The 25,740-nt window shown below is 37.0% G+C and overlaps 1 protein-coding gene across 4 annotated transcripts in view; it reads left to right on the top strand.

Moving 5' to 3' along the window:
* LOC125074398 overlaps positions 1 to 25,740 on the top strand; it is a 114,324-nt gene that overhangs the window by 67,018 nt on the left and 21,566 nt on the right. Inside the window, exons 3-16 of one of the 4 annotated variants that reach the window (XM_047685721.1) lie at positions 15,846 to 15,935; positions 17,250 to 17,398; positions 17,750 to 17,883; positions 18,419 to 18,613; positions 18,913 to 19,018; positions 19,396 to 19,462; positions 19,859 to 19,953; positions 20,482 to 20,570; positions 20,784 to 20,964; positions 21,199 to 21,680; positions 22,070 to 22,910; positions 23,001 to 23,127; positions 23,246 to 24,200; positions 24,379 to 24,906. In XM_047685721.1, coding sequence (XP_047541677.1) covers positions 15,846 to 15,935; positions 17,250 to 17,398; positions 17,750 to 17,883; positions 18,419 to 18,613; positions 18,913 to 19,018; positions 19,396 to 19,462; positions 19,859 to 19,953; positions 20,482 to 20,570; positions 20,784 to 20,964; positions 21,199 to 21,680; positions 22,070 to 22,910; positions 23,001 to 23,127; positions 23,246 to 24,200; positions 24,379 to 24,511 — 3,644 coding nt within the window. In that variant the 3' untranslated portion in view covers positions 24,512 to 24,906. Of the gene's footprint in view, positions 1 to 15,845; positions 15,936 to 17,249; positions 17,399 to 17,749; positions 17,884 to 18,418; positions 18,614 to 18,912; positions 19,019 to 19,395; positions 19,463 to 19,858; positions 19,954 to 20,481; positions 20,571 to 20,783; positions 20,965 to 21,198; positions 21,681 to 22,069; positions 22,911 to 23,000; positions 23,128 to 23,245; positions 24,201 to 24,378; positions 24,907 to 25,740 lie in introns of those variants that run through there. The other 3 variants (XM_047685723.1, XM_047685725.1, XM_047685722.1) reach the window with 3 other exon arrangements.

Below are 25,740 nucleotides of genomic sequence, written 5' to 3' on the forward strand. Positions count from 1 at the left end.
AAAGATACTTGAGTGTTTTGTCTTTGTCTATTTTTATATAGATAAAACCCCCAAGGATTAGAAGTATAATTTAAAAAGCACGTGAAAACTCATGAAGACTAATAAGGACATGTGTTGTTTGCCTGAATGAAACCCCGAACTTTGACTGAAGTCCGGGTGTTTTAATCATTCGGTCGTCCACGTAACTTAAATTTCATAGTTACCTCTTACTTATATTTTAAGTATGGTCCTTGAAAATATTTTTTTCTACGTTTCTTAAGTCTTTAAGAGCTTTTTGTACAAAAGCACTTGATTATTTAAGGTAATGTGAAGCATTTGTAGTTCGGAGTGCAATAAAAAATAATACGGAACGAATTTGGGATGAGTGGGTTCAATATGGCGCCTGTCTACGGTGTATTGGAATTCGATTGTAAGGTTTTTTACTGGTGTAATTTTTTTTGTAAACACGCATCTATTAAACTCGGCTAACGTTATTTATCATCATTAAAACAACTCAATCTTAACCGGAGATTGCGGGTTCACAGATCATACTCAGACAAGCACCTCTAAAATTTCATTTGCTTAATGTATAATTCATATGAATAATTCATGCATCATTCGTTCAGCTCAGAAGGAAATATTGAAGAAATCTTTATGTTTTGAATAAAAATTTCCCACATGTATCGACCAGTCCGCTTTGGGGCAATGTTTTGGAATATTATTTAAAAGGAAAGTGAGGCCCAGTATTGGGATACAACGATGTACAACAACAATTAATAATAATATAATAAATATTTAAATTAATTAGTAACTGTAAAGTGTATTAATTGAATCTACAAAACGATCCCAAGGTTTTAAACAACTGCATTTTTAGACGTCCTTTTGTCTAGATATTTGGCCGAATTCGCGATACGAATTTTCTTCGCAGTACGATTTTATAGTTTATCGTTGGGAGTTAATTTAACGGTTCTTATAACGGGCAGAAAGCCAGATCTAGATTGCTTTCATAATAAAATATATTATATAGTATATTGTACATGTATGGGGCGTCTGTTGTTGTTTTTTTTTACGAATTGTAGAATTGTGTCTTAAGAAAAAACGCTTCGTGAATTTCGAAGACGTTATGAGATTCAAATAAATTATAGAAACGACATCAGCGGTTCGTTACTTTTGTTACGATACTATTCGTTTATTATATAGGGTCTTGGATACCTAAGTGATATAGTAAAGTTATATTCATACTATACAAATAATACATTTTTTTTTTCATTAGTTCAAAACAAAGAGTATGATAAAAATAAGCCACAGTTACTTAAATTAACACTTGAGTTTTATTTGTTTGTATATAGAGAATGCAATAGACAATTGTTAGGTGAGTTTCGATATGTTATATTGAAACCTTTTTTGTAATTTAAGTACCTATGTTTGTATGTGTATTGAATTACCAAGGGTCGGTTTATAAAAGAATTTTCTTAACAGCCAAAAATATTGATCGGGATAATGAACAAGATTAATTTCAGTTTTCACAAAATACGAGATCAATGCAAGAAAATCTTATATTGAAAACAATTTTAATATATGAGACATATTAGACAGTACAAGAATATATCGATAAAGAAGCGCAAACCGCGACATCTCGTCTGTAATATATACAAAAACCATCCAAACAGCAATAATTAGTATTGTTGTGTTCCGGTTTGAAGGGTGAGTGAGCCAGTGTAACTACAGGCGCGATGTAAGGATTGGTTGATTTTTCTTACGGCGCCCTTATGCATATATTGCCATATATATGGCATTGGTGCACCGTAATTTTGTTTAATAGAAAAGGGTAATTATTGGAAATCGTGCCGATTGTTTCGGTCATAGCTTTGGACGATTTACAAGTGTTTCTAAGTGACTACATTAATAAACTTGTTTTGATTCTAATACCTATCGTTTCATACCTATTTCGTACACAATTATACGATACGACTCGCTCGTTACCCATCTAGCATGTTGTGGTTGTATGCCAGAAACCTTCACGCCAGTGCCAACAGCAACTGTATAAAGTTTCAACTCGATTCGATGAACTATGCGTGAACGCATTGAATACAAAATGCGACTTTGTTTTTTGCTATTTGCTAGTTACTAAGTTTTTCTGTAGAAACAATTTTAGTAGCAGCTCGGAATCTGGGAGATGAAAGTACATACAGACCCTTGGACAGCAAGAAAAGCCTTTAGTCCTGCGGCTAAACTAATACCGGTCGTGTCGGATTTGCGGTCTCATCGGATTATGAGAACGAGGGCAAATAAAAAACCATACCCTACCCTACAATATATTTTGTTTAGAATGTTTTAATCGGGAATATGTAAGGATTCTAAAAACCCCTAAACATCCAAATCTGTTAAGTTTTATTCATTGTCATTAACGATATTGTAAGGATTCTAATGATACTTCCCTTGTTGAGGTGTTTAAAAGTTATCCTGGAATAAAAAATCACATACATACATAATAATGAATGTGCATACGAGAACACGCACAATACATGAACGCATAATACATGAACCCTGAAAATATTAAACTCCTACTTTCGTCATGTTAAAACTAATCGCTAGTCTACGACCGTACATTTAACGATATCCACTTTAAATTTAAAAAAAATGAATATTTATTTTTTTGTCCTTAATTTCAGCCTTTAAAGAATTAAACACAACCAACTTTATTACAAATTTATCAGACGGCAACATAAAACAATTCTGCTTAAAACCGGCGAAAGCTTAACAGTTTTTGAAAGCTCATTTAAATACAAATGTATGAAATAAAAACTTACCTTTGATTATTTAAAAATATAGCTTAAAAAATACTTTGAAGCTTTTTACTACACAAAATTCATACGACACTAAATAAAATTCTCTTGTGTAATCTACTTAATGTACATTAAACTGTATTAAACCCTATTACAAAGTATTTAAGTTGAAATTGTAATGTAGCAACTATCAACCCTCTGTACAAATTGATATTCAGCCAACCATAACGCAGGGCTGCCGACTAGCGACGAAATAGAAAGTTCGTTTTTTTTTTCTATTATAATGTTTAAATTGTAAGTTATGTTTGGTTCTTTTTTTTTGTTATTTAATTTATTTATGATGAAGGAATAACCGAAAAAGTCTCCAGAAGTATAGTGGTTGCCTCCAGGTAGCCAGGTAGGTATAGACCACATGAATGTTAACCGTGAGATGTGAGTTCGAAGCCGGGCAAGCACTACTAAATTTTCAGGAGCATTATTTGTATTTATAATTCGTCTCATCCTCCATCGTGAGGAAACATGCATGGGTCGGATGAGAGTCTGTTTCAACCTGTATTGGAGCAGCGTTGTGGATTAAGCTCCAATCGAGAGAAGATATGAGTGATGAGGCCAAGCTATGGAACATTTACATATACAGTTAACAAAAACATTATAAACATTTTAATGTTTCGATATTGTTTATAAAAATAATCGTATCGTGATTACAATTCTAAGAATCGGGGAATGATTTGACAAACATATTTTGAAATTGGTTCGATTTATGAATGTGATAAGATATATATCTTAATGTATTAATGCATAACATACCGACAAATAGACGGAGAGATAAGGTACACGTCTTTTTAAAACGCTTTAGCTTTAATATTGTTTACAAAACGAGACTTGCTACCCGGTATACATCTTGATGAAATATTTAAAAACATATGTAGTATGTAACCCTCTCGGTGTTCTAGTGTCTAGCTTACATATCAGGAGACTGGCAGCAAGATCGATCAATAAGGGTTTAGTATCGACTTTTGTTGATTCAATTACAAATTTAGTTAAACGTCGCTAAAGAAAACGAACTTATAAATAACATAGACAATTATTGACATTACATATTATACATATTTAATACACATACATATATAAATAAATACTATATCAAATTACATTATAAAATATATTGTCTACTATCTACTAAGCAATGTATTAAATTAAAATTGTAATACGTTTTCCTTTACCGTCTAACACGACACGAACTATACGCATCGGAAAATAAATTAAATAAATTAATTTCTGTTCTCCACAACCCTAGTCGGCAACCCTTTGGCGGGTTGGCGTTGGTTTTTATTTTTAATCAAGCTCCGTTCACTCTGTATGGATTTTCGATTCGAAAACAAAATTATATATTTTTTTTTGTACAAAATTTTACTGTGAAAATCATAATCTCTGATGTCTGGATTTTCTATTTGATATATTAAATTACACTGCAGTCGTTCTTCCTCAAAGATTCTTAGATTAAACTAAACAATAATTATTTATGGCGTAATGGTCTCGTGAACAGTGTAAATGAGCTAATTACACAGTACAACGTAGTTTCACGATTGGCAGGCAACCTTATAATGGAATGGCTATAAGCTTTGCCTAATTTCCTTTGTATTCGACTAATTTTAATTAATTAAATCATATAATAATAAAATCGTTTATCCTGACTTAACGACTTGGTCTAGATAGTTGAAATTGGGATGATAGTTTCACTTCGACATTCGCTAAAGGATTTTTGGAAAGCTTTAACTTTGGCGAAATGAGTGAGGAAACTTTGTTTGATAAATTTTCTTTGAAGTTAAAATTTTAGTCGTTATTAGACTCGAAACGAAGTCGGGACGGGTAGTTTCGGTTGGATTTTACAATGTTATTCGTTTATCGATACAATTCAAAGGATTTTGTTTAGTTCGCAATGTATTTTGTTTACTATTTTATTAGACGAAGTTTTGGCATTAATTGACTTTGTCGCTCCCGTAATATAGATATAGATATACAGATATAGTAGATAGGTACTATAAGTACAGCGACCATTTATAGAACATTTAAATACCCTATACAGCATCCTAACTCTCTCTGATAGAGGAGAAGCAAATATGCTAAGCCATAAATGATACGATCAAAGTTTACGTAATAAATTAAAATTATTTTTAATCCATGTTGCCTCAGCATCTTCATCAAAGTATTATTAGTTTTCATTCAAACTCGTATACTCATTGGTTATTATTATGATGCCACTAAAATGTATTTATTAGTTGATATTGTTTGTTACGGAGGCGTAAATATTATGATATTCAATTTCCGTTCTATCGATGACGTATATTCGTATATTATTTACACAAATATACATTTGTTATATGAGTAATATCTATTCAAAGCGTATGACTTAATTTTTATAAATGACTTTTCATTTTTTGAAAAATACAGACGTATGTACATACGCACATAAAGCAGCTCGTAAGCGCTTTTTCTTCTGCTTTTACAAATACCATTAGTTCAGGCTGAAATTTCACCGCTACAAAATAAAATATAGTCTATGTTACTTGTAATGGCGCTAGAATGATTAAATTTTGTCCATTATTTTTAGATTTGAACAATTATAATCAAACCTCTTCTCCTTTATAATAACAGTATAAAAGTGTAAATGTAAAGGGCAAGTAACCCTTTCTGTGCACAAAGGTATCGAGATCAAATTGTGATAGTATAAGGTGTCTCAAGGATGAGGATGATACCCTTGACCGCAGCTCCGTGAGCCGACCTATCGTGTTATTTTCCCACACCGAGTTGTTAATACTATCGACGCCAACGACTCGGTCCGAACGTGTCTGTTTCATTAATTCAATCTATCCGGCAACGTTGTTACTTTATTAGGAATTTGTTGTATTAGATAGTTGTTTAATTATTTTATGGTAATCAATGGTAATTACTTTGATTACGCGTCGAAAAAAAAAATAGTGGCCAACAGTTGGCTACTAAGCGCACACACCCTAGTAAAGTTGTATGACGTTTCGCGAGTGTCAAGCGTAGCCGTCACGCACACCGAGATAATAAAGTTGGCTCGTTTGATTTAGTTATTTTGTAGTGCGCTACTGTCCATATATACATATAACTAATCTGGTTAAATCCAAATACTTTTTCTTTTTTTTTTGGTTTAAGAAAGAAAATTATAAATTGTATTAAATTAAGTTTTTTAAACAAATGGATGGAAAGAGTTACCCGTTTATAGAATTTAAAAATAATCGCTTCAGCTAATGAAGACTTAGAACTTCCGAATGACTTTTTACTTGAAAAACCGATCCGGTCGCTAACGAGCCGAGCATGAAAAAGTTACAAACATCCAAATTACAAAATATTCGCGTTTCACGAAAACTATAAACTGGCCGCATTCTGTGATTGGTTAAAAATATTATGTAAAAGGTTCAGAAACTAAGGATAGATCAATTCGAGCGAATTACTAACAATTATGAATTTGTTAGTAATTCTCTCGAATATATTAATAATAAATATTAATTGCTGAAATACTCGCAAGGTAAAACAAAAAATTTAGTTCGTATTTTAGTGTTTCTCTCAAACTGTAATATTTTTTGATTATTATATGAACTTCTGTTGGAATAAATTATTATTAAATAAATAAATAAATAGACGACATAAACGTAACAGCCTGTATATATCCCACTGCTCCAAAGACCTCCCCTCTTGTTGAGGTTTTAGAACTTGATTTGACACGTGTGGTAGATTTTCATCATGAAAGAAAGAATTAGAGAAGAAAAGAGAGAATGAAACACATGCAGGTTATTGGATAGTTGCTATAAAAATGTATTAAGGTATTGCAACGGATGTTGGACATTAACAATAAATAATAATAAAGCCTCTTTTATTTCCTTTACATACATTTAGAATTTGTTAAGGTCCCTGGCGGGTATAGGCCTCCTCCAACAGTTTCCAGATTACGTGTCGGTCATTAGCCAGTTTTAAATAAAACCTCGGTCGGACAGTAGACCGTAAAGCATTATAGAAGATACTTCGATCCGGCTGGTTTCGCTTCGCTTGGTCGTTCGGCCGTGTTCGATGCTACAATCTTTTTCCAATTTAGTTCAGCGGACGGAACACGAACCGAGCGTAAGGGTTTTGTAACTTTGTGATCTCGATAAATTAATCTGTTAATTTTTACTAGATGTACAATCTATGTACTAATACTAATATGATATACATAAACTAATCTCATTAGTTACTAGCGACTCGCCCCTGTTTCACACGCGTGTAATTTATTAATTAGGAAAATATTAAGATATAAATATTAAATACATAAAATTTATAACCTAGAGTACTACCTACTTAGCATAAATGTCTTTTAGAGATCTTCACGTTTCAGATTTTATAGTTTTAAAGTGCGGTTTGTGACGTCGTATTAAATCGGATATAGATAGCTTGTTTAACTTACTTCATAAAATATATATTTATTTATATATAGTCGTACCCTGACGAAGTCGAATACAAACGTAGTATGAAATAATAAATCTTCATAATACCATAGTGAGTCAAGATTAGTCATACAGGTAGCTCAGGTGATACTTAAACAATATGATTCATTCATTTTAAAAGGCATATCGATAGTCGATAAATAAGATTTAGTGACGTGTCTTTTATAAAAATATCCCCACGATCGTAAATGTTTTTTTAATGCTCTTTAGGAGATCGGCTTCAGTTATTATGAGTAGGTATTACTATATTATTTTTTTAACATAGCAAGAGATTATATATACGTATACTCGTATAAGTACCGAGCGCCGAGATGGCCCAGTGGCTAGAACGTGTGCATCTTAACCGATGATTTCGGGTTCAAACCAAGGCAGGCACCACTGAAATTTCATGTGCTTAATTTGTGTTTATAATTCATCTCGTGCTCGGCGGTGAAGGAAAACATCGTGAGGAAACCTGCATGTGTCTAGTTTCAACGAAATTCAGCCACATGTGTATTCCGCCAACCCGCATTGGAGCAGCGTGATGGAATATGCTCCAAACCTTCTCCTCAAAGGGAGAGGAGGCCTTTATCCCAGCAGTGGGACATTTACGGGCTGCTAATGCTAAAAAAAAATACTCGTATATGTATTGGAATACGTCATTTTTGCTATGATAAAGGTGAAACCGTGCGCATTTAAATAATATTAGCAAGAGGTCACTGCCGCCCATAGACATTGGCGCTGTAAGAAATATTATTCATTCTTAAATCGCACCAATAAGCCACTAACCTTAGAAGCTAAGATGTTATGCCCTATGCCTGCCGTTACACTGGCTCAGAGACCCTTCAAACCGGAACACAATAATACTATGTATTGTTATTTGGTGGTAGAATATCTAATGAGTGTGTGGTACCTCAGACTACCATATACCTAAAAAAAAACAATTAAACACCAGTGCGAGGCCTAAATAGCTTTATATATAATAGTAATGACACACAAGGGCGGTTTGTTATTTATAATAATCAATTATTTTTTTTCTCTTTTTTACTTGGTACATTGTTTTCAAATAGTATTATAAGATACGATACGACTTGGAAACCTTCAAAAAAAGAGCGTACTCCTTCCTAAAAGGCCGACAACGCACCTGCAACCCCCCTGGTGTTGCAGATGTCCATGGGCGGTGGTAATCACTTTCCATCAGGTGAGCCTCCTGCTCGTTTAACATATATATAACATTTAAAAAAAAGATGTACTTAACTTTAAAGGTAATTTTATAGCTTTCGAATGTACTATACCTACATAATTCAGATACTATAAAATTTTAATGGTTTTTCTTTATGAGAAAACGTGAGCGTTCTAGTCTAAGATGACAGGATCGATTCCGTCTTCGTTGAACATGCGTCTTTGAAGCGGTTGAATTATTCAAGCTCCAGTGAAATCTTACCAATATTATAAATGCGAAACTTTGGATGGATGGATGTTACTTAATCACGCCCGAACGGATGAACGGATCTCAATGAAACTTAACACAGAGGTAGATTATATTCTAGAATAGCATATAGGTTACTTTTTATCCCGGCAAAATGTATCTAGAATCTGTATCAGGAGCCCAAACCCACCCCTCACACGCGGGCGAAGCCGTCGCGGAAACAATTTAATTAGGCCGTTAATATGTGTCAATATTAATTTTGTTATTAAATTAACCTTAATATTATATTAATATAAACTGTTTCGACCTGACTTAAATTGTTTATCGAGAAATGCTTGACATAATTCGCAAAGACTACGGCTTCTGACATCATAAATACGATATTCGAGACTAGTAATGTTGACATATCTTACTTATAAATAACACAGCTTTTGATATTGATCGACGAAAAATATCAAAACAAAAGACAGACCTGGTTTTCAATGTATCTACTACTAATATTATAAGTGTGAAAGTGACTCTATCTGTCTATCGCTCTTACACGGTTAAATCACTGAACTGAATTTGATTAATTTTGGTATAAAGTAAGCTTAATTTCCAAGAATATATATACATGGACATAGGCCTCTTTTTATACCTAACACCTGACGACGAACCCCTAGAACACGAGCAAAGCTACAGGCGAGACCTAATATCGTATAAAATTATCTACATCTTCTTTATTTGTGTGCTTGTTTCTTTCTTGGTTGACGAAGAATTCTTTAAAAAGATATCGCTTGCCGTCTATGTTAAGTACTCTTACGGATTTTTTTAATGTATAATAAAGAGTTAAATGAATTGTACAAACAAAAGTCGAAACATACCAAAGCGTTGTACGAAACAATGGAACGTTTGAAATGTATAAATTTAAAGCGGTTCCGTGGTATTTCTTTATCCATCAGCGACAACTTTAATTACGTATCTGTCGTTTGAGTTTCGCGTTCTTGTCCCTTGGAATACCACAATAAATCAATACTGAATAATTACTGTTGGAGTAATTTGAACTTAGTACCGTTCGTTTAGGGATTAATTTCAATTAAATTTATATCAAGCAATAGTAACGAATAGTTACGTTTTATTTCTTGTACGTAGACGCAGCGCGGAATGTTGTAATGAATTTATAGTTATGTGTTAACACACTGACTGCGGTTTTAACGCAAGCGTTTTTTTTGTTCTTTTTAAACTTTTGTTCAATGAGCGTTGACAGAGTATCGATGTCGAAATAGTATGCAGTTTAACGATTTTAATACATTTGGTTTTGTTAAAAAATATTTTTTGCATGCGAGGAACACGTTAAAAATTAAAGTAATAATATAACTATGGAGATTAATTAATTACATTAAATATTTATTTACAAATATAATACTCACGTGACTTCATATTTTTACCTTCAGGGATTCTAGTTTTTTTACATTACATCATATCAATAACTTAAATTATTTAACGTTTCCCTTGGTCTTTATCTTATCGAGGTTCTAATATATATAATTGTAAATGTTATATATATTTACAATATATACGTATATATATACTACTTGCACTTAAATAAATATTACATAAAAATCAAGGAAACTAACGCCGTATTACCGAAAAAAACGTATACCTATCTATGCTAATATAAAGGCTCAAGTGTTTGCTTGATTTTTCGTTCTAACGCACTAATCCCTGGAAATAGCTATCAAATCTTTACGTTTTGTAGCCAAGTTATTAAGGAAAGATTTCGGCTATTTGACATCAAGTTATTTCTCCATGGAGACGGAGCAGAAACGTTTAACGCGTATGAAACCTCGCGTGTCAACTAGTTATACTATTCAAAATAATAAAATCGTCAGAAATATACACTTTGTAATTTATTATAAATGCAAACACGAAAAATTACAAAATATTCGTTGCTGCTTTTGTTTTTTTATACAAAGCATGATATTACATAATAATAATTTATTATATTAAAAATATTACCAAATTATTCCCTAAGAGGTTTGTTTTATGTTAAATATATATATATATTTAAAAACAACTAGATTATATTGACATTAGTGTGTGTGTGTGACACACCTAGTGTGTGCAAGACTAACACGTCCGTGAGGATGAAATTGGATTAATATTTTTTTTCGCATAAATTGACGAATACATACTAATTAATGGGTGAAATAAAAAAAAATGCTTGTTAAAATATATTTTTATAACATAGTAATTTCTAAATAATAAATAGTTTTAATTTAACTTTATAATGAACCGCTGAAACGCACACAGTATGAAGAACCTTAACCGCCGCTCGAGCTAACATCCTTCCGTTACAGCGGCGCTTTCAATAAAAACTGGGAACACGCCAAGATCTTAGCATTTCCTATGTGAAAATCGAAATAAGCTCTTTATATATTTTATGACTGCGTCAGTATGAGTTACATAATTATATGTGGTAATTCTTATATAATAAGCGTCCCACGACTACAGACATGTGGGTTCGGACAGAAAAATGAACATATAGATATTATATATTTTCAAATAGCATGCTCTTATGATAGCAACAAAGTCAGTCTTTATTCAATTTAGACGCATTACACTTGCGTATTGCCTGGACAGAAGTACCACAGACTTAAGAACAATATGAGAAAGATTACTGATTTTTTTCAGATTATTATTATATATAAGATTTTATTTTTTTGTTTTTAGTAGCTACTTTTTTAATATTATGCCTCTTTAGTGGGAAACCCTGTTTAACAATATGCGAATGAATAATATTGTCAGTTCTATCCGTTTCATAAGCCAACATTTTAATAAACATACTTAGGTCTATATTTTTCTTTGTTTTTTTTTTTAACGAAGTGATTATTTTTTGACTCAAAAAATTAAAATAACTAAAAAACATTTACATATTTGTTTAAGGGAGATATATTCCAAATGACCACCTACTACTACATACCTCTTACGAAAATCAGGATTCATGTTCGATTCAAAATATATGAAATAATTGATATACTTCGAACACTGTATGCAAGAAATATCGTCTCGAATAAATTCAACGATTCTATGCACCAGTAATAGGATTACACGCGGCCTTCGCACAGCTATTGTGGTTGACGTTTATATTTATAACGTAACTCGTCATACGTTATGTATAGTATATATATATATGTATCATTAATAGTACATGGCGATTGTCTACGGAAGGTCTTTTTATATGATATGATATCATCTGGACTGTTCTCTCTGCTGGCAGATATCGTTGGAACGAAGTTTTTTTACGCGGCTCACAGTAGTCTGTTAGCTCCCACTCCATGCAACCTATCCCTCTCTGTCTTTCTCTGCGTCTCTTTCTATTGTACCTATACGGTTTCATGTATTATTATTTAAAACTTTTTTTTTGTTATTCAATAACAATTTTATTCCTTGTCAGGGCCGGACCGTGAGTTCAGGTCCCTGGGCTAATACTACTTTGGGGCTCAACTAAAACACACCTGAACTCAGACTTGAATTAAATGAATGGAATGGGCTTGATTAATTGCAGGATTCGCGGGGCTGCAAACCATACGATCTATTTAATTTAATAAAATTAGCTAATTTTTTCGCATTATCGTCTATTTTTGACTTTGACTTGACTTCGCTGGGGGCCCCTTGATCCACGGGTCCTGGGCTGAAGTCCAAAAAGTTGGTGGTAGATCCTGCCCTGTTCCTTGTCATTTATATATTCTAAAATGTTGTTAATTTATTTATAGTTTTTGACTTGCATTTGGTACATAATATAAGGCGAAAGCAACTTCGTTCCAACCCGGCATCCCGTGATATATTTTATATATGATCTACATCTAACCAGAACAAGACAACATACATACGTACATAACATTAGCAGCCAGTAAATTTCCCACTGCTGGGCTAAGGTCTTCTCTCCCTTTGAGGAGAAGGCTTGAAGCATATTCCACCATGCTGCTCCAATGCGGATTGGTGGAATACACATGTGGCAGAATTTCGTTGAAATAAGACACGTGCAGGTTTCCTCACGATGTTTTCCTTCACCGCCGAGCACGAGATGAATTATAAACACAAATTAAGCACCTGAAAATTCAGTGGTGCTTTCCTGGATTGAAGATGAAATCATCGGTTAAGATGCACGCGTTCTAACCACTGGGCCATCTCGGCTCTTACAACAAGACAACATGTGAAGTATTTAAAAACTTGCCGCGTCAACAACATTTGATTAAATTATCTCGTGATTATTTGGCTTCGACGGTTCTAATTTTGTAATAATCGACATTCTTCCGTCTATTCCATTGCTTCTAGAGCTGAAACTATTAATGGTATACTTAAAAGACATATGCCGGTGACGGTGACGGTAAAGCAACAGTCAGTTTAAAGATAAAAACCTATGGAAATTACGCTGTACTGTGTCACACGCGTGTAAGTTTATTAAAAATTACTACGTTGATAGGGCGCGTATGTAACCCCTTCCGCCCTTTCAACGTGGCGTATCCTGTGAATAAAATCAACGGTGTATCAAGATCGGTGTAGAAGTTTATATATAGATATGTCCGTCTTATTAAATGCAAGAATATGGAATTTACGATTGTTTAACGCGGATATAACTGCGAATCGCAGATACTTAAATATTATAATACTAGTTGTCAACCGCGACATCGCTCGTGTTTCAGGGGTTGATCGTTAGATGTTAAGTATAAAAAAGTAGCCTATGTCCTCCCTTGGGGTTTCAAGCCTGCTTTATACCAAATTTTATCAAAATCGAATCAGTGGTTTTGTCGCGAAAGCGTTACAGACAGAGTTATTTTTATAATTGAAAATATATTATAACTTTTTAACATTTTTTCTTTGATAGTTATTTTGTTTTCGGTTATGCATTACGAGCAAAACCTCGCGTCGTCTATTAGATGATTGGAATGAATTTTGTGTTCATATGCACATTTAATCGTACTCTTAAATTAATCGTTACATTGACTTTTTGTCTGTTTTGGCCTCTTGTTACAGAAATTAATTCGTTTTGGGTCCCATTCAAATTTGTTTTGCTCGGCTGTGGTTTGAATTACGAGTGTACCAGTTTAACTCGCACGAAAGATGTATTGAGGAGTTCTTTATAGTCTCTTAGTATCGATTTATATATATGTATACGACGTTTAGGACTTTGCCTTCCTAAATAAAAAAAAAGAAATGAAAAATAAATGTAATTGTGAACTTAATTATAGTATTTCTGTATAAGTTGTTTCGTCGGAAATGTATACAGCTATTACGGATTTACGATTAAATTAAATTAAACCAGTTCAACGTAGTCTCACCTCCCGGAAATTTCCTTTTAACGTCATATTATATTACGGTAACATAAGTGAACGTGTAACGCCATCTATCGTCGAATAGTTAAACTTTTGCTTACCGTTCAGCTCACTACGTTTTTTCTTTTGCGATTATTTTAAATCGATTCATATTTTTCCTGTTAAAGTTTATTTTGTTTTTGTTTAAAACTGTTATAGTCTGTACGTAAAATAAGGATAGGGTTTTGAATGCATTAAACAAATGAGACGGCGCCGTTTAAATAAAACATGGCACGAATCCCTTTGGGTTCCACCCATGTTTCAGGTAAGGGATGGAATTTGTTGTCAAATTTAAATGCGACAGCGGAAAACCCTTGGGTTATTTATTTAAAAATAGCTTCTTAGTTACAAATACTTTTGTGTCAAACCTGCAGCTACTTGTTCGAGAATTGTTGATAAACACGTATAAAGTATTTTGATAAAATTAATCCATACATAGTAAACTATTTAATACGAACATGAAATTGACGCTTGTCACGTCAATTCTTAATTTAAAGCGGGTGAATCTGGCAAAGCGCGGCTCCTAATTTAATACTAAAACCTCCGAAACGTGTCGCGTCTTCCGATATAAGTTTTATGTATATTGGTTTAATATTTTTTTCAGTTGCAAAATAAAACAACTTGTCATTTATTATGTGATTAACTTTAACAAAACAGTTTAGGTAGAATAATAATAATAATCGTTACGATTGATATTCAAGTTAATCGTCCAATGACTGACGAACGATTGCATCCCAAACGCCTTTTTTTTCCTGAGTTATGTAGTGCTGTTGGCCTTATTGGCCTTTACCGCGTCCGGACGTTGGGGCGAGTACTAGACTCAGCCTTGAAATTTGAGCCCTTTCGAGCTCGACAGTAACGTTCGTCCTCAGAGTGTCTCCTATGAGATCGCACCTCGGCTTAGAACGTAGTCGGTGGGGCCCCCCGAACTCATCTCGTCGACGCCTTATATATGCTGCGCTTCCTACAATATATAATCAATCTACATAGACACAAATATATACAGATATCCCATAAAATATACACAAGTCGTGAAACTTTCTTGAAGTCGTTTAACAATAGTACGAGCTAAATCATAATCCTAAAATTTTATAATAAGATCGTAACGGTCGTGAAGTCGAGTCACGTTCAAACATTTATTATAAAATAATACGAGCAAAACAGGATATGAGAATTTATATTGTTTTCATTTATAAAGGAAGCTTATAATAAGGATAATACTCGAACGTTTCCTGTGGAACTAACGTTTTGTACATTTATAATTTAATAGAACTTTTGACAAAGTACGAGTGGAGTATTTACGGTAGCGTTGTATTATTGTGTAGGTATATGCTCATCCTTTGGTCAGATCGCGAGGTTGGCTTTTTCTATAGAGATTTTCTCGTGGTTGCTCGGAGAGTACGTTCAGCCGTTGATCTTGTGCTTAAACTCTCCAGTACTGTTAGATTGCCGTCCGATCTATGACTACGACAGTGGGGATGAAGTGGTTGGGGATGTAGGGTTTCGTCGTTGCATATATCCTTCTTAGGAGTTCAAACTTGATACATACCAAATTTAAAAAAAATCGGTTCAGTTTTTTGGTTGTGAAAGATCAACAGACAGACAGTTACTTTCACACTTATAGTATTAATACAGATAAACGACATTATACACAAAATAAAATTAATAATTGAATAACGAATAATACGGAATGTCAGTCCACTAACTAAGGGCCCAAATACATAGAATACCAACTGAATACTTACTATCCACGTGTAAATAATGTCTCAATGAGTTTATATGGAAATTTATTTGTGCTCTTATGAAATTACAGCGCTGTGGGAGGAACAAGAAGCGCCGGAGTACGACATCGACTCGGAGGATGAGAGGTGGCTCAAACAGCAGAGGCGTCCTGAGCTAACAGGTGAGCCGCTCAGTTTCCCACGTATCTCAAAATGTATGTATATACATATTTATTTAATTTATGTGACCTGACCTATAACCAAAGGTTGTTTGAAAGAAGTCGTTTTCTACATTGTTTTTATTTAAATTTTATGTATTCTATTTATTTTATGTTTGAAAACGTATTAGTATAATGTTGTTTACAACTTTAAAGACGTATCACTTTGAATGTTACCCACGTCAGTTATTAATTTTAATTTCTCAGTGATAACTCGATGGTGTTGGTGTTGATGGTGAATTTTTCAATAAATGAATGGTATATATTGTATTGTAAATGATTATTTATTATTCAATAAATCAATAATACATACACTTTATTCAAGTGGCCACATACGAATTACGAGTAAGATAAAAGTTATACATAGTTTCCGAACGCAGCTCCAACTACCGGCTTCAATCTAAACCTTTCAGGGAGCCAAGCGAATACAAACATACATCAAAATCTGTCACACCGTTTAGGCGGAACTAAGTTACACGTACAGAAGATTTATATTGTAATTTATATAGAAAATGAATTTATATTTTTTTCAATGCCTGATATCCGGCTAGATAACCATGTATAAGGATAAGGATGAGGATCCTTACAATTTTCCTGTAATATATCAATATCCTGGAATATAATTTATTTTCAAGTAAATACATACTCTTATACGCATCGTGTAAATGATTTAGTTTTGGATTCTCGGATGCTCAAATCCACTTTTTCGAAAGTCATTCTATTAACACCAGAACAATTAATTTGTTATAGTATCAGACATAACTATTCCTTTTTAATATTAAATAATGTAAAGCATATAATAAAGTAAAATAAATCTTTAGCTTATAACACAATTTAGATTGTATTTCAAAGGTGAACTATGTAGAATATTTTATAAATGAATATATTGTTTACTACAGAGAAATGCCTTTATGTTTTTGTAAGAAATATTAACCATTCCTTACATCAGCAATGCGACACCAACCTTGGGAACTAAGATGTTATGTCCCTTGTGACTTAACTCACCCTTCAAACCGGAACACAACAATACTGAGTACTGCTGTCCGGCAGTGGAATATCTGATGAGTGCCTGGTACCTACCTAGACGGGCTTGCACAAAACCCTACCATCAAGTTAAATCAATTAATTAATTCGTTCAGGGCATTGTATGTTGTCGTATGTTTTAATTTTTACGTATAAATTTGTTTGTTTATAAAAATCATGGAGAAACATGATAATAACGATAGATACTATGTAAAGTTATTCGAGCTGTTCTTATGAATCCGTTGTCCTTCGCAGAGTTGAAGTTCGAACAAATGATGGATAAACTGGAGAGAAGCTCGGGGCAGACGGTGGTGACGTTGAACGAGGCGAAGTTACTTCTGGAGAGACACGACGACCTTGTCATAGCAGTCTACGACTACTGGCTCAACAAACGGCTAACCACTGTAAGTTGAAACACGAACCTTTCATCGTAGTATCGCTGGACTTACGGCTATTTTAAAATCTATAATTACAATCACATAAATTCATTTCGAGAATTACATCGCTTATTAGTCGCCAAAAAAACGTCCGATTCTTTAGAAAACTTCACAGATAAAATGCACCGAAATCATTTAAAAAAAAGGAATATTTCAGTTCCTTCCTTGTTTTCTTATTTGTCTGACGAAAGTAATATCTCACTATTTAAATTTCTCTAATTGTATGTCAATAAAAAGCCGAGTCTAGTGCAAAATTTACAAACTATGTATTTTTTTTTAAATTTGCTATCTGCATGATATGGATTGATTCAATTATAGTTATCAAAGGTAACCTTCCAGCAACATCCGCTAGTCCTGTCAGTGAAGACGGAGAGTCGGCCCGGTCAGTCCACGAACAACCCGTACCTTGCGTTCCGACGTCGCACGGAGAAGATGCAGACGAGGAAGAACAGGTTAGACCCAAAATCGTATAGGTTTATTGTATCCGACAGTTTGGTCGATGAAGCAAATATATGGAGTATTTTAATTATTAAGTATGTAGTAGAATCAATCAAATTTTGATTGAGTTTCAACGTAAGAAATTATTTTCACCCGATAAGTAAGTAGTCGAGTAAAGTCTCTTAGGTTGTGAAAGTGAGGGTTGGTTAGCCTAAGAAATTTCGAGAGAGATAAGAGAGTTAGCTTGTGCATATCTTCGTCTTTTGTTGTGGACCATTGTGGTCCGAATTCGGCTAAGAAGTCACCAGACAGAGAATGTTGATCTAATACCATCTAGCAAGTTTTGCCGAAGTTCAGCAAATTTTGTTCATGATGCGTCCATACAGATAAAATTAGGATTAATTAGGTATATTCGTTGAATGATACTTTCTCTGAACCTCTGTAAGTGTAATGGAGAGAACGCTAAAAGAGCGTTATAATCCCTCCATTAAAGACATGGTTTTCGATCTAATATCCGAGTATAAATATTATAATTGACAACTCGTCCAGGAAAAACGACGAGAGCTCGTACGAGAAGATGCTGAAGCTCCGGCGCGACCTGGCGCGCGCGCTGACGCTGCTGGAGCTCGTGGCGCGGCGGGAGCGCGCCAAGCGCGAGCTGGTGCGGCTCACGGCGCTGCTGGCCGAGCGCCGCTACGCCGCCGGGGACTTCGCCAACCAGCTGCTGCCCGACCCGCCGCCCAGGTGCGCGCCACGCCGACCGCTTGCTATTTAACCTAACCAAGACATTTCCCGTTTCCATCATTATTTGTGATGCAAAAGTATTTCCATAATTATCTCTATCACAATTTTAACTTTTGGTAGATGCCGAAGTACCCTTATACTCCCATTCCTCGAGGACTTCCAAATATAATTCATACTCAGTGAAGTTTTACAGTCAATAAGTAATTTTGCTAAAAAACGTCTAATCCAATTTACATTGTGAATTAAGGAATGACAATTTATATTGAATACAATTAAATTTAAATTATTTATACATCCAGGCCGCAGTACACCGCCGTGCCGATAACGACGGCGAGCTTCCGTCGCGAGTACACCGTTCAGCATTACCCGCCACGCGCGCCCTCCACACCCATCGAGCCGAGACAGGTAAGCGATACTCTTGTCGAACATAATGTCTATCGTACCCTCACTTTGGGAATAGAGCCCACCTGCCGAGCAATAGGAACATTACATCTTCCAATAGCGCTACTTTAACAAGTCTTAAGGTTTTCAATCTTCAATATCAAAGTTTTAGCTCGCTATAGTTACGATTATAAAAAAATTAACATCAGTGATCAACGAAGTCCAAAAGGAGACGCCGTAACAGTTTTTAAAATTGGCTCACATGAATGTAAACATACGGAAATGAAACCGTGACACTGTTATAGTTCTCGTAAACGAGGGCAGGAGAAGTGTTTAATCGCATAGGAGACGTAAAGTCGGTTGGTGTGTAAGCAGTGTTGTACTGTACCGTAATCTTTCAGCGCGAGAAGCGACCGTACAAGCGGCGGAAGCATCGCCACCACGCGCCCGCCGCGCACCCGCACAGAGGTCAGTACGCGCCGCCGCGCAGCCCGCGGCTGCTACTGTGGACCCGCCCGCTTTCCGTTAGCCGACCCGGGTTTCGCTTGCGGAGACTACAGCGGCCTATACTTATAAGCTAGCCCTTAGACCACCGAGGCATTACAAAGAAATACTTGAAACGTGATTTTAATTTTGCACCGATAATAAAATACTTTTCTTCGGGGTGTGCGATTATTGTATAAATAAAAATATTGTAAAACATATCAAAGTAAAATTTATTAATTACATAATGTTTACTGATGCTATCATTACTAATGAATAAAAGCTCACTGAGATGATCTTAATGTACATTTTGTTTATATTTATTTAAGAGAGTTTTATAAAAGAATGTATGAAAATATAAAATTCTTGTGACGTTTTCAGATTCAGGCGTTTGTACATCTTCGGAGGAGGAGTCAGCTCCGCCGGACGACGGGCCGTTCGCCTTCCGTCGGAAGCCTGGCTGCTACTACGAAATGGTGAGACTTCTAATATTCTATACAGTATTCCAATCGAAGGAGTACAGATTACATATTCCATACACACAGTAACACTATCTAAACTAACAGCTACAAGACAAATTGACCCCCCTCCCCACCATTCTCAATCTCATCTCAGTTGTTAGCAGTAACCAATACTTAAATAAAGCTGAACAGGTGGGACACACATGCATAGTCAAACGTGTGGCAATACACTTCAAAATAAAATTAACTTAGAATCGATTCCAATGTTAGGAGGATTAAAGATAAATATATATACTTTGACCTTGAATGGGCATGACGTCATTGGTCGAGTTCTAGAATAATCTTATGTTATTAAATATTGTGAAGAATCGTGAAAAAAATATGGTGTAATGTAATAAAGTCGTTGTAGGGTTACGTTATCTTCACTCCTCCTACCATTCGAATATACAATACTTATTTATTTGAAGTAGCCACATATATAGTCAAAAATACAACAATTTGTTTGTAAAAGGTTGAATTTAATTTCATTTTATCTATTTCCAGCCTACAGCGACATTGTACGGGGACCCATTGGACCCGGACAACCCTTCCAAGGACGGAATGTTTGAGCATGAACTGGACGAGAGGGCTAGGTGAGAATAAATAAACACTACTTATAACGAAAATATTGCTTACTTCGGTTCGTATTCATGATTTTTATTCGATTGATGTGACATGATATGAACCAATCATGATTGTATATAGTATACTTGTAAGCTTAGACAGTTTTCAGAAATAGTATCCTCAACATCTCGAACCATTGAATTATCAATTGAAATATATAATCTTTAATCGTACCCGTGCAGGTTCACGCTGACGTCGGTGACGCGGCCGTACCCGCAGTGCGTGGGCTTCGCGCGGCGCCGAGTGGGGCGCGGCGGGCGCGTGCTGCTCGACCGCCGCGCCTCGCCGCTCGACTCGCTGTGGCCGCGCCTCACCTTCCGCCACGCGCGCGCCAGCGACGAGCGCGAGCGCCGCGACGAGGAGGTGAGGAGACGAGGAGCACGCAGTCACATGCATGCACACACTTGTATATGCAACTTGTGCCTAGCTGGGTCGAAAGGGAAAATTATAGTTTCAGAAGATTAAAGCTAAAAAATATTTTATTTTCAAAATTCTCGACAGTACCTTTCTAAATAACAATAATATAAAAACAAATATGACGTTATTATATTAGGCTGCAAGTTAGAAATGCTTCTAAATGTATTGTGTTCTTCACAGGTGGACCTGGAAACCAAACCTCACAGAACTCCGAAGGAGATGACGAGAGACTACCACACGGGAGGAAAGTACCCTTGGCGACATGCGTTCCGACGACATTTGGCCGAAAATCCTCACCTATGGACCGTTCCCGTCAAAACGGACGTCGACGACGTCAAACTAGACGTGGGCGACGTGAAACTAGACGTTACGGATGTAAAAATAGACGTTGATGACGTCAAACTAGACGTCGACGACGTGAAACTAGAACCAATGGATGTGGACAGTGATTCGAAACCGTTACCGGACTTGAGTGATAGTGTTACTGATAGTGTTAGTGATAGAGCGAGAACTATAGACAGTTTTGTAAGAGGTAATCTGGAGAGGGTTATCAGGAAGAGATCGTGGAGCGGCTGCAGTGATAGTAGTTACGACTCGGATGAAAGTTTGCAGCCTGTTGAGAAGGAGTTTGAGAAGTTCATCAATGAAGTTAATAAGAAATGGTGAGACCGCATATAATGAATAATATTACTACTTGGTAGACTAGATTTCATTTACCTAAGGCTGCAGTACTCGAGGTCCTGGGATCAATGCTCCAGGTCATGTTAATAAAATTATTAAACCTCAATAACAGCCCAATATTAGGAAATTCGCACTGTTAACACGCGTGTTAATACTCGCGTATCTTGGAATTAACTAAAGAATAAACTTTAACTGGGTGGCTCATTAAATTTTAAATTATGCATAACATGACAACTAAACAATGCGTTTTTGGACATAAATAAATAAAAATGCGTTAATATATAATAGGTCACAATTATTATTTTTATTACATGTTATGTACATTTCATTGTTGACTCAAAAACTAAAATGATTCTAATATTCATTTCAGGTTACACTTCCGACCAAAAACACCGCCGCCCTCACCACCCTACGTAGAAAAACCATCGGACGATCAGTTTCCAATCGGCTTCGACACACCGATATCCGTCGAGCTCACGCTGGAGCCGCCCTCGGGGTCACTGGACACGTTCACCACCACTGAATTCACTCTCGGTGACCTCTACGGAGACATCAACCCGGAAATGGACAACAGCGGCAGTCTCGACATCAGCGGGGACGATTTACTTACAGAGAACTTCACAGGCCTGACCGAAGCACAAGTCGAGAGCATCCTCTCAGAAACTGATCTCAAAGCGCTAGCGGACGTGGACCTCACCAAGGACGACAAAAAGATGGCGATCACAGACGACCTACTCGACGAACTAGTGAAGGACGTAGATGGAAAGGATTCTTTTTTATTACATGGCCAGAGCTCGGAAGGGCGTGCCGGCTCTGGCCAGAGGAGAAGACGGGCGGAACATTTCGGTTCGAGCGTCGTACATGTCACCGGGCCGGGTAGGGAGCCGGTGTACATAGAGAGGGTCGTCCCGCCGGACGAAACGCCCAAGGAAGTCAAAAAGCCAGTCGTGAAGTCACCGGTGCCGACCTCCAAGATCATCGTCGAGGAGGTCAACGAGGTGCCGCAGGTTAAGGTCGAGAGAAAGAGGAAGGAAGACACGGAGGAGGTCCAGATCGCGCACGGGGTCCAACTGAAAACGGTGCAGACGAAGCACTCCCCGCTAAAGAAGCACATCATAACGTCAGCGCATCGACGCGGTGACGTCACACTCGTCACGTCCGAGGCGTCGCAGCCGCAAATAGTCACGGTCGCTGTCTCCGACAGCTTGAAGGTGGCATTTTAAATTTGAGTTTAAATATTTTGGGAGATTCCCATAACTCAATTGAAAATTACAATTTTAAAAATGTTTAAATTTTTCTAGGTTCGTCTGCAAAACCAAGGAGCAACAAGCGCATGTTCCAGCGCAGGAACAGTCGTCGGTTTATTACAGAACGGACCCTTCACCGCTGTCGCTTTACCTATGCATAATGCTCAGCATAGGGAAATCGGTAAGTTTAAGTTAATTATTGATTATTATATAAAAAAACGTACCAACGCACAATACATTGAGTATAATGTGCAGAGTACTGCATACACATTTCAACGGATTCTATAATATTATTTCAGGCTCAGCGACCGTGGCGAGCGTGGCAAACGTTGTGACAGCGGGCAGCGCTGGTAAAGTGGCCAGCGTGGCCAATGTGGCCAGCGTGGCCAGTGTAGCCAGCGTGGCCAGCGCCGCCCGTCGCGTGTCCGCGCCGCTCGTGCAGCTGGCGCCCGCCGCGCTGGGACACAAGCCGCTGCAGCTTCACCACCACTCCTCCATGGTGGTCGCGCCGCAGATGCACCACGTTACCCCCAGCAAGCTCAAAGTGCTCCATGCGCATCCGCTCTCGCACTCGCAGCGGGCGCAGCTGCTGGCCCAGAACCGCTCGCTGGCGCAGCTGCCGGCGGTGGTGTCGCTGGCCACCCTAGGCGACGCGAAGCCCCCCGCGGCGGCTCTCCTAAAAGCCGCGCAGGGTTCCGTGGCTCAATTCTTCGAAATCAAAAGCGGGCAATTGGGTAAAGGCCCTCATTTAGTGAATGTTCTTCGTCAGCCGCCGCCGGTCAAGGCGTCGGTGGCGAGGCTGGACTTCAACGATGCGAAGAAGCGGCAGGTCGTGTTCGATGGCACGCTGAAAGGGAACGTTGCGACGGCGACCAGACCGCACCGGGTCAGCGTCAGTCTCGACGGACGGCAGATAGTTCGCGCCGCGTTACCTGCCGTGCGAGCCCCTCACGTGCGACATCAGATTCAATTGAAAAATCGGACGTTACAAGTGACGGCGCCATTGGCTAGAACGTCGTCGGAGCCCTCGACGAGTATAACGATAGCGCCGACGAAAACGGCGTCTATTCCGAGCTCCGTAGTGGCGAATTTGCTGCAGAAGAACGTTCAGTTGCCTAAAGGACAGAAGATTGCTATATCGGGACCCGGCGGGCAGGCGCTGTCGGCGAACGTGCAAGCTATTGCCTTCACGACTGCACAGTTGAAAGCGAGGCAAGGGAGGTTAATAGCCCAGCCGAGACCGACACCCGTCGCGTAAGTTTCTTTTGTTTTAGCGACAAATTTCGGTAACTGCAGTGTAATTGTCTCAAAATTTAGCAAAAATTTATAGTATAGATCACCTAGAAGAACCTAAACCGCAACTAAGTCGGACCAATTTTATTTATATTTGTTCTGATACATGCAGACAGTAAACTAGAATGTCTAATTGCAGCGAGATCGTGGAGGCGTCGACGGCGCCCGCGTCGGCGCCCGCGGCCGCGCTGGCGGCCGACGACGGCGACGACGGGCCCACCAACGGCGTGCGGCGCCGGCCGGCCGACACGCTGCCCATGGAGGTCACGTGACAACCGGGCCCGTCCACCTGCGGTCCCAAGTGTGCGAGTGTGCAGTGCGGCGAGAGTGCTAGTGGTAGTGGTCCCGACATCAACCTCACGCTGACGTTACGAGACGCCGACGGTGCCGAGCGGCCGGTCGACGACGTTTCACCCACCGACTTGCAACCCAATATGTATTTAGTACCGACTAATGTTGACGCCTCCTCGTTACCCGTTCTGGTGTTCTAGCGAAAACTGTAACTACAGACACAAGCCATCGATTCGATTGAATCGTAGAAACTTTATTGTGCTCTGTATTGGACATAGTGGTGTGGATTGTTTAAATTATAAATTTCTGATTGTTATAAACAAATATAAACAGATTGGAATCATTTCGTCTTTTTATATATTACAAGTGGATTTTGAGTGTAGTAATCATTATATGAAAACTTATTAAATATAAGCTGTTCTTTTTCTGATTAAATAATAAATAAAACTGTCAAATACCTAAACTATACTTTAAAGTCCTTGTGTTGTACAACACAAACTTCTGAAGATATTTGAAAGTGCTTCAAACTCTATTAGGAAGCATTTACAGGATCATTGAGTGTCAACGGTACTAAACTACAAAAGATCACCCAAATTTGACGATGACTCTGCCGAGTCAGTATAAAAAATCTATGTGTAATATCTTTGTGAAGATACTTGATGTAAATTTGTAAAACTAAACCTAGAAACAGATCATTAAATTTGTTAATCTAACAGTTATAATGTCAAAAATTCTCTTATATAAAGAATTTGCTTCGGTCCTGTCGTCAGGGTTTTCTTAAAAGCCAAATAAAGCGGTGAAGACAGACCTTCCTGTCGTGATATAATAAACGTATAATATAAGAATAGTTTGTTTCTAGATTTAGTCACTAATACTTTGGATATGTAGTCGACAAAACATTGCAAGTAATCAATTGATGTTCGTGGATTCCTTAAATTCTATTTTAAACGCTAATCCCCGAGGAATATGGTCCATTTTAGTGTAAAGCAAGCTTCATTAAAAATAATTTAAGTGGCTGTGACATAGTTAATACATGTAAAATGTTTTACATAGCGAATGCCAGCCCGTTTAATTTTAGTTGATTAGAATAATGATAATAAAAATAGATGGTGAACTTTTGTCAATCACATTCTCTTGATCTTCATGCACATGTACATGTTCAACGTGCCATGTGCATGTTTTATAGGTTTAATTTTAATAATTTCATTTC

The sequence above is a fragment of the Vanessa atalanta genome, chromosome 27 (assembly GCF_905147765.1).
Source record: "Vanessa atalanta chromosome 27, ilVanAtal1.2, whole genome shotgun sequence".
Classification (NCBI taxonomy): domain Eukaryota; kingdom Metazoa; phylum Arthropoda; class Insecta; order Lepidoptera; family Nymphalidae; genus Vanessa; species Vanessa atalanta.